We start from the raw sequence: 10,026 nt of genomic DNA, 5'->3' as shown, positions 1-10,026 counted from the left end.
GGCGCTTCCTCCCCAGATGTCCCGCCTCCAGCCCGTTACTCGTAATCCGATTGGCTAGTTGCACTTCTGTCCCTGCCATTCAGTGCATAATTTGTCCGTTTAAACGCCAATTAAATTTTTTAACCATTTTAATTGGCTTGAAAACAAGATCGACACTGTTGAAAGTATCAAAGTACAAGTATGTGGGAATGGTGATAAGTTGCCAAAAGAGAGGTTGTAAATTATACCAATTAAATCTGACGATTGGTGTTCATCGGTTTAAAGTTGCTATTTGCAATAGAGTGCAATTTAATGCATGGAGGGGATAAACAAGTATTTATATAATCGTGCAAAACAATATTGTACGCTTACAATATCTATCTATCTATCTATCTATCTATCTATCTATCTATCTATCTATCTATCTATCTATCTATCTATCTATCTATCTATCTATCTATCTATCTTCTCATTCACTGAAGTGATGGTATAAGCAACTGTCAGAATCAAAATCACAGAATTGTCTAAATTTAACCACAAAATCAAAATTGCAGAATGGTAGGGTGAGCTCATTTGCCAATAAAGCAATCATTTTCCTACACTGTAAAAAGCTATCAGTTGACTTAACTTTAAAAAATTGTGGAAACCCCTCGCCTAAAATGATTAAGTAGGCTAAGTAAACTTGGGTAAATGCGTAATTGAAAAAATATGTGGAATTGTCAAGTTTTTCAATTACGCATGAAGTTTATTACTTAATAATTTTAAGGCAACTGGTTTCCACACATTTTTCTTTTTTTAACAGTTTTTCTGATTTGCTAAAACACATTTCTTGAAACCATCACTCACTTTCTCAAAACCTCAAACACAAAACCAAATTTTCATTCAGAGAACCTCTGACTCTTCTAGCAAAATCAAACAATGCTTTCAGATCATAAACACAGCGAGTCAATATTACAAGCACTACAGATCATTCGTTAGACACTACATAAAAAGCCAACGCATGTAGTTACAGAAAAAAAGTATATTGTAACAAAGTAAACTAATTTTGCAATTACGTAAAAAAGTAAAGTATACCTAATCACAACTTGTAATAGTGAGGTGAATAAATTGTATAATGTATGCACTGCAAGTATAGTATTGTACTGAATATTGTATAGTATTGAATGTCTGTTCAGCACTTGCACACTGTGCAAATACAGTGACCCAACTGCAAAAGCCAAAAAGGTTACAGTAAAAAAGTCTAAATGAAAAGCATGTTACAGTAAAGTACACTCAGAAGAGTTGTGCAACTGCAAAATCAAGGTCAGTGAGAGAGATTTTATTCTGCTTCAGCATCATGTCTTCATGTTGGGTTCAGTCTGAGGACTTTGTCCACATCACAGGCAACGTCATCTCTGCAGGTGAAGGGAAAAACCATAAAGCCAGATCCAGCCTTTACAACGTTCTCCACACCTGCTCTTTCTCGTCCTCCTCCTCTTCCTCCTTGTTCACCACCTCTTACAGTTTTTCTGAATTGCTAAAACACATTTCTTGAAACCATCACCTTTCTCAAAACCTTAAACACAAAACCAATTTTTCAAGCCACATTCAGAGAACCTCTGACTCTTCTGGCAAAATCAAAATTGCCTCAAAACTTTTATCTGTGCTCAAAATTAAATCATTAGAAATAAGTGTAAACAATTTTGAGTCGTTGTGTGTAAACGATGGCAACAGTGTTGTAGTTGTGTTTAACTTTTGCCTGTGTTTAACATTTTGAAGCATAAGTGCATCACAATGTGAAATGTGTTTTAATGAGTGAGAGTGTGTTTAGAGTTTTGCAAATAGAGTGCATGAGATTTGAACAGTGTTTTAACTGAACTTGTTTACTGTTTTACAGAAAGAGTGATTTATTTGACAAATTGGTTTAGGCTATTGATAATTTGGTTCAGAGAATGGGGTTGAGTGTTTTAGCAATTCAGAAAAACTGTGAGTTAAGTCAACTGATAGCTTTTTGTCAAAAAATTGTACACATGCTGCTCTATACATAAATGTACATATAATATTTGATTTAGTATTTTACATTAATGGCACCTTTTTTTTCTCCATTAGCTAGAGAAAGCTAGAGTTTACCTGGAAACACCCTGGATAGATGACCAGTCCATCAAAGGAATAATTCCTAAAATAATTTTCAAATAATTTATTAAATATGATTTAAAATCTATTTTATATATTTTCCAAAAATGTGATGACAACTGGGATTTGTGATGACAACTGGGAGCCATCTTACCTCATTATGGGGCAAATGGCTCCTTTCAGTTTTGTGCTGTAACAACTAAACTAACAAATGTGTCCAATTATTTCCCCAAATAATATATTGGATGATGCATCATGCTGTACATGGTAAAATCATAGCTATATTTGTTACAATTTAGCAGTAAATGTACACTATTCTGAAGGCCACACCCTACTATTATTATTTTTATATAAGTGCTTAAACAATAGGTTGCTCGTGGCTTGGTTTGATAGGGATAATTCATTCAAAAAATAAAATTCTGTCTGTCACCATTAACTTACCCTTGTGTCGTTCCAAACCTGTTTGACTTTCTTCTGTGATATACAAAAGAAGATATGAAGAATGTGGTTCAAACAACATTGATTATGATTGTATAGACCAAAAAAAGAAACTTTTTAAAAATACATTAAAAAAAAATATCTTCTTGTGTTCCACAGAAAAAAAATTAATGCATACAGGTTTAAGTGTGACCAAAATGCCTTCAATCCGTTTCAATCAGTCACTATAGTTTGCTAAAAAGGGTTTTGTAAGATTATAAATTACATCAGCCCAACTCTCATATCTGCCTGAAAACAATGAAATCATAACTGTCAAATAACATGAAATATACAATTATTAAAGAATAAATTTCAGTTTTCTGAATTGCTAAAACACATTTCTCGAAACCATCACCCACTTTCTCAAAACCTTAAACCTTATTTTATCTGTGCTCAAAATCACAATGCTTTCAGATCATACACACAAGAGTCAATAATATAAACACTACAGATCATTCGTCAGACACTACAATTGCCTCAAAACCATTTTATCTGTGCTCAAAATCAAATCATTAGAAATAAGTGTAAACAATTTTGAGTCGTTGTGTGTAAACGATGACAACAGTGTTGCAGTTATGTTTAACTTTTGCCTGCCTGTGTTTAGCGTTTTGAAACATAAATGCATCACAGTGTGAAATGTGTTTAGAGCTTTGCAAAAAGAGTGCATGAGATTTGCAAATGGTGTCTTAACTAGCCTACCTAAAACAAATGCTTAACAGAGTGATTTATTCGACAAATTGGATTAGGCTATTGTAAATTTGGTTCAGAGAATGGGATTTAGTGTTTTAGCAGTTCAGAAAAACTGTAATAATCGCGCTACACTTTGGTCCAATGAAAGTCACGCCTTAAAAGAGCGGAAAAAAACGCAGAGAAGTTGAGCCTATGACGGAGAGCCGCAAGAAAGAGGGCGGGGAATTTAGTAAATCACGTGATTATCGTCCAATCAAATAATTTAATAGTCACAGCAAAGAGGCGGGATCAATACAAGTGTGCTTTACATGAGCTTTGCTGCAGTCGTAGTGGAATCCAGTTTATCGAAATGGCGGAGACGGCAGACGGAATGGAGGTAAGCTGGAGCTACTCAAGGCCATTTCGCGTAGAGCACCTCCGATATGACTTAGCTGTTTACTAGAGCCGAATCGATATGGCAACTTTGTTTAAGTTCTGGTTATGATTCTTTAGTCTTTGATCACATTTGTGTGCTGCGTATGTAATGTGCGCACACGCATCTTGAGCATCCATTTTAGCCAGCCTCGGATAATTCATTCATTTCGCATCACGTGTCGGCTATTGCTAATTGGCTAAAATGAGTTAGGTCCGATAACAATGTTATGTGCAACCTTTAATTTATGGGATTCAATCTATTAGTGCGAGTCCTGATCGCTGGCTGCCCGTTTCGTGCCCATGAGGGTCGTTTAGAGCACGCTGGCGGGGTGCTTGAATGACTTATTGTTTGAAGCACAGACCGCATGGGACTGAACACCGCATCTCGATGGCTTTTAACTACTTTTGCTACTTATTTGTAGCTTTGTTCATCAACCACGATTAATCCGATTTTATTTAACGATTGATTAGGGTGTTGAAATTGGCGGTGTGGTAACTTAGTTTCTTTTTTTCATCGACCACGTTTTCCCCTCATGCGTATAATCTAAATGTTCAAGAGGTCTTCCGGCGCTGTTAAAAACAATTATAGTGATTTTTGAAAGGCGAATTTGTATAACGGCATAACATTAGTAACCTATACTTTTTTTTTTTTGGTTCTCATTTAAAGTTTTGCTGTATAATAGATTTAAGATAACTGTTACAAATAACTTGAATTCTGTTTGAATTATCGATCAAAAGTATTTGTTTTAACTCTAAAGGTTATTTTTATGCCGGTTGGTGGCGACAAATGATTTTGTTGCTAGCGAGAATTGAAGCATTTCAGTTAATTGATTCGTTAAAACGACACCTAGTCACTTTATTGATATCTGCATATATGCAAATCGACTGAGACAACGGAATATTCTGAAGCATTGCCCACAGTTCCATACATATTACATCAAAGCATATTTATGATTACCTTTAAGTCTTGTTGGGGTTTTCCCCATAAAAATGGCATTTTAAAATGCAAAATACACTGCCAAAACTTAAGTGAAGCCTAGCTCATGCTTTCATAGTGCATAATTTGCGATTTTTCTCTTTTTAAATGTCTTTCTTTATTTGAGGTGTCCCAGGGAGAGAGCTCAGTGAAACCTGCAGCAGAAGATATGACCTCCAAAGACTACTACTTTGATTCCTATGCACACTTTGGCATTCATGAGGTACAGTCCTATTGTTTCTTGTCTCATGAATAGTACAATTAAATGTCTTCAAATCTGTGACTAATGTAAACCCATTCTGTGTCCACAGGAGATGCTGAAGGATGAAGTTCGTACTCTGACGTATAGAAACTCAATGTTCCACAACAAGCATCTCTTCAAGGATAAAGTGGTGCTGGATGTGGGAAGTGGAACCGGCATCCTCTGTATGTTTGCAGCCAAAGCTGGGGCCAAGAAAGTTATTGGGGTCAGTGTAAATCCTACCTGTTTCTGTAAATGTCACCCCTTTGTTTTCAACAGGTTTTGTTATGGATACTGAGTAATTTAGCTGAATGAGGTAATTGCCCAGTTATCATGCTGTGCTTTTGTCAGGTTTTTAATTCTTTTGTCATTCATTCCCCAGATTGAGTGCAGCAGTATATCAGACTATGCTGTGAAGATTGTGAAGGCCAACAAGTTGGATCATAGTAAGGACTTCTCAGAACTTTTGACTTCCACATTCTTACAGACCTTATTTGCACAGCCAAGTCATAGCTTTTGTTTTGTTTTTTTTAACTGAGTTTATTGTGAGTTTTGTTCCTTAAATACTTAACCTTTATTTTCCCTGTCTAGTCGTTACCATTATTAAGGGGAAAGTGGAGGAGGTCGAGCTTCCTGTGGACAAAGTAGACATAATCATCTCTGAGTGGATGGGCTACTGTCTCTTCTATGAATCCATGCTCAACACTGTCATTTATGCAAGAGACAAATGGCTGGTGGGTGTATGCTAATGTCCTTAAGCATCGAAGTGTTGGAGCTAATATAGAAATTGTGCATGCAGAGCTTAACTTGATAAATGTTCACATTGCCCTTGTTTTCCTTTTTCAGAAACCTGATGGTCTGATTTTCCCTGACAGAGCCACGCTCTATGTCACTGCTATTGAGGACCGACAGTACAAGGACTACAAAATTCACTGTATGTCAATCTCTGAATGTACTTTGGAGGGTTTCAGCTGTGTCTGACAGATGACTTTCATTTTCATCTTTGGATTTCTTTCTTTTTTTCCATTAGGGTGGGAGAATGTTTATGGATTTGACATGTCCTGTATCAAGGAAGTGGCTATTAAGGAACCTCTAGTGGATGTTGTTGACCCCAAGCAGCTCGTGAGCACTGCCTGCCTCATTAAGGTTGGTTTACTCCACCAAAAATGTGCTCTAATGATACATAAAGCTTTTCATATAAACCTTGCTTTATTCAACCTATCCATTCTCTTGGTTCATTAGGAGGTGGACATCTACACAGTGAAGATTGAGGACTTGTCCTTCACGTCACCTTTCTGCCTGCAGGTGAAAAGGAATGACTACATCCATGCACTGGTAACCTACTTCAACATAGAGTTCACTCGCTGCCACAAGAGGACAGGCTTCTCTACTAGTGAGTGCTGTTTTTCTTTGCCCTCTCTACGGTGCCATTTTCACCGAGTTTCTTGAAGATTATATAAACCCTGTTGAAAAACAAAGTGAATTTGTCTTTTAGGCCCTGAGTCTCCTTACACTCACTGGAAGCAGACTGTGTTCTACCTTGATGACTATCTGACGGTAAAGACTGGAGAGGAGATCTTTGGCACCATCAGCATGAAACCTAACATCAAGAATAACGTAAGCCCCATCTCTACTTTAATATTCTAAAAGCTCACTTTTAGAATAGAATCTTGAATGAAAGTGTAGGAGAAAAAAAAAAAAAAAAAAATATATATATATATAGTAAATCTAGATTGTATTGCAATACATAAAGGTTGATTGGGTTCTAAAAATATATAGATTCTTCTATTCTTTTATTTTTAAAAGTAAATATTTGTAAACCATTTATTTGATCAAAAATACAGTAAAAAGTAAATTTTACTTTTTAAATAACTTTTCTATTTTAATTTTGATGTAATTTCTGTCGTGCCAAATCTGAATTTCTAGCATTACTCCAGTCTAGTCACATGATTCTTCAGAAATATTTGTAATATGATGATTTGGTGGGCAACAATTTCTCATCAATGCTGAAATCTCATTATGCTGTTTTTTTTGGTTTTTTTTAAGGAATCTTTGATTAGAATGTTCAAAACAGCATTTATTTGAAATGTCTTTTGTAAGACACTTTTGGTCGTCTTTGCTAAAATAAAATTAATACTTGTATAAAAAAACACAACTTTTGAACAGTGTATTGCAGGCTTGGAAAAAAAATTATCAAAGGGTCCCCCCTCCCCACTGCTTAATATTTGCTACTGTTTTAGCAGCAACATCAAAAGATTCAATTTCACAATTTTAGTCTTCATTTAAAATGAAGCCTGTTGAACCTATAAAAAAATCATGTTGCTACAGTTCTAATCTATACATGGTCTACATTCCTGTTCATTTTAGTGGATTAAAGTTTGGTCTAACATTTTAACCCCTCCCCCCTTATCTTCCAGAGAGACCTGGACTTTAACGTCGACATCGACTTCAAGGGTCAGCTCTGTGAGGTGTCCAAGACGTCAGAGTACAGAATGCGCTAGATCCCTTTAGCATCAGTGTGTGCGAGGCAACTCAGAGCAGTGTATGCGTGTGTGTGAAACATGTACTTTGTTACATGGCTGTGCGTGACAGACATTTTTAAAGATTCTGTTTTACAGAATGTTGTCTGACATGGAGGATTTTGAGAGTTATTGAACATTTTTAAATTAACTTTTTTTCTTTCTTTTTTTGATTTGTGTAATGCACCAAAGGGGACTAAACATGGCAGATTTGTGCTTTTTTACCATGTGCAAATTTCCTTTTTGGCCCTGCTTTTTCCAAATTTTAGGTGGACTATCTTAGATGGGATCCATTGAATTTATGCATGCGTGCACACACATACAACTGCTCTCTTTTGCCTGTTTGTCTATGACAACATGTCATCCATGTGTATGTCTTTTATTTTTATTTTCCCTCCTGCCATGATGACGTGTGTTGGTCACTGTAAAAAAAATGCAAATCAGTTGTTTGTATTTTGATATTCAATCTGGTAAAGCTAACATATTCCATGTAGGTAAAACCTTTTGTCATGTTTCACTGTGGTCAGGAGCTCTGTCCAGTGATTTCTGAATGAGCCCATATCATTTTGTATTTCTGCAGTTGTTTTGGACCATCAGTAGAGGGCACCTCCATAATGTGCCATTTGTCTTCTGTGGAGTAACTGTTTTAATTCATGTAGTGCTCCTATGTCCTCCTTTGTCCCCCCCCCTTTTCTTTTCTTTAAATAATACTTGTGGCAATGACCCAAATGGAGGATAATATCGTGCTATGGATGAGATGGTGTAGTATTCTCTTGTACAGCTCGTAGGTGGTGTTAATGAGCACTATTTTAGATCTTTTGATCTTTTTAATGTCATATAGGAAGAATCTTCATCCAATGGCTGACTGTTTAGTTTAAGCTTATCTGCTGCTCTTTTGCACTATAAGCACTTAAAACTAAGTTTCTCAAACCCAGAGCTACAATTTAATTCCACAGAGGAAGACCTTCAGACTAAATTTTCCGTAGAAGTGCTTTTATTGAAGGGTGATGCTTTTCCTGTGTTTGAGTAACTTCACATTTGTTCCATATTGTGATCTTCTCTCAGTGTTGCTGTGTACAACAGTGTTTTTGTCGAGGGGTGCAAGTTCACGTTTTGTGTCTAGCACTGGTGTGGATTATTACCAGGCAGGCATTTGTCCACTAGGAATTGTTTATTTTTTCTTTTCTTTTTTTGAAATAAAAACAAATTAAACCTGCATTTGTTTTTCAATTATTAAATGCAAACTTGCTGAACTAGCTTTTCATTTAGAATTATGAAAGTATTTTATATAGGCATATTTAGCTGATGAATGATCAAAGTTATTCAAGTTTTGAGTGTTTAGTAATCTACTTAATGCTTATTTGATAAAGTTGTTTTGAATTGCTTCTAGATTAAGCTGAGACATTTAGGAAATGTTGCAGCCCTACACTCCCTGAAGTTCATTTTACAGTTCTTTTATTTTTAATTTGTGTACCACCTGCTATTGTTTATGCTGGAGCTATAGTCATTTGAGGTTGAATCTTTAATTGTTCTGCTTTCAGTTTTTACAAACATATAGCTGCACACCTGCTTTTATATAGTATGTACTGCTGCTTACATCTGAATTAATATCTGTGCTTGATTTGTTCTCTTGAGTTCGTTAGGGCTTCATCCTTTTGCATTGTTTTATGGTGTGAATTTTAACCTTAACACTTTTAACCTTATTTATTCTCAGGTTGGGTATAGGTCAAATCTGACCTAAATCATAAACATTCAAATGGTACTTACAATTTGAACAGAAGAGTTCTATGTGGTCAGTTCTTGCTCAAGGTTTTATCAATGACGACATTGGCTGACAATTGCTTGCAAATAATATAGTAGTAATTTATTAGATGCAATTTTTCAGAAATAAAGGCAAACAAAAGCTAATAGCAAAGTTTCAATCAAAGGTGTAATCAGCTGGGTGTCGAGAGATACTGCTCAATCAGTATCCAATTTGATGGTCATCAGTCTTGTACTCGAGCAGTTAGGTTATCCTTTGCTGCCATCAGTTGTAAAACTGCTAAGGCTTCTGCAATCCTTTTAAGGTTTTTCTGATTTAGCCTGCGTTTTCTCCTGTAAGCTGCTCTCTGTGTCCATATCCTTTTCATCTGTAAAATATGCCTTATCTACAGCATTACATTTTTCTCATGAAGTTTTTCATACAGTATCTCACAAAAGTGAGTAGACCATTCACATTTCATCAGTCATTTTAGTATATCTTCTCAAGGGACAATACTATAGAAATGAAATGTGGATATATTTTTAGAGTAGTCAATGTGCTGCTTGTAGCAGTAGATATTTACTGTCCTCTGAAAATAATGCAACATAATGCCATTATTGTCAAAATAGCTGGCAACAAAAATGAGTACACCTCTAAGTGATAATAGCTGTATGTCGTTTAACCATGCAAAGCCACATGTCCTATTCATCATGTTCATGTTTTTGTCTGCTTGACAGGACCATACAAATTTGTGTATCTTGTATTAGAGCAGTTACAATTTGTGCTCCTTTGAGTACATTTCTCTCATACTGACCACTGGATGTTCAACATGGCACCTCATGGCAAAGAACTCTCTAAGGATTTGAGAATTAGGATT

General features: G+C 35.8%; 1 protein-coding gene across 2 annotated transcripts; it reads left to right on the top strand.

Annotated features, from left to right (window-relative positions):
- Positions 1–3,512: 3,512 nt before the first annotated feature.
- Positions 3,513–8,624, top strand: prmt1 (protein arginine methyltransferase 1). Of its 2 annotated transcripts, none has more exons than XM_084123168.1 (10): positions 3,513–3,634; positions 4,776–4,871; positions 4,960–5,115; positions 5,272–5,335; positions 5,481–5,623; positions 5,736–5,823; positions 5,920–6,035; positions 6,132–6,282; positions 6,385–6,506; positions 7,307–8,624. In XM_084123168.1, exons 1-10 carry the CDS (start codon positions 3,608–3,610, stop codon positions 7,388–7,390), a joined length of 1,047 nt encoding a protein of 348 aa, XP_083979294.1. In that variant the 5' UTR covers positions 3,513–3,607; the 3' UTR covers positions 7,391–8,624. The 2 variants fall into 2 exon arrangements, with proteins under 2 accessions (XP_083979294.1, XP_083979295.1); XM_084123169.1 differs by having other exon boundaries at positions 3,535–3,634; positions 4,785–4,871.
- The last annotated feature ends 1,402 nt before the right edge of the window (positions 8,625–10,026 follow it).

This window comes from Abramis brama, assembly GCF_963993115.1.
Source record: "Abramis brama genome assembly, chromosome: 1".
NCBI classification, from domain to species: domain Eukaryota; kingdom Metazoa; phylum Chordata; class Actinopteri; order Cypriniformes; family Leuciscidae; genus Abramis; species Abramis brama.
Note: the sequence above shows the minus strand (reverse complement) of the source record. Positions and strands in the feature narration are given on the sequence as shown.

What these genes read in the sequence shown, in the direction of transcription:
- prmt1 (XM_084123168.1), top strand. Translation starts at nt 3,608, where the DNA reads ATGGCGGAGACGGCAGACGGAATGGAG. An exon ending in CACACTTTGGCATTCATGAG is followed by an intron (nt 4,872 to 4,959) that starts GTACAGTCCTAT and finishes CTGTGTCCACAG; the next exon opens with GAGATGCTGAAGGATGAAGT. An exon ending in CAAGGACTACAAAATTCACT is followed by an intron (nt 5,824 to 5,919) that starts GTATGTCAATCT and finishes TTTTTCCATTAG; the next exon opens with GGTGGGAGAATGTTTATGGA.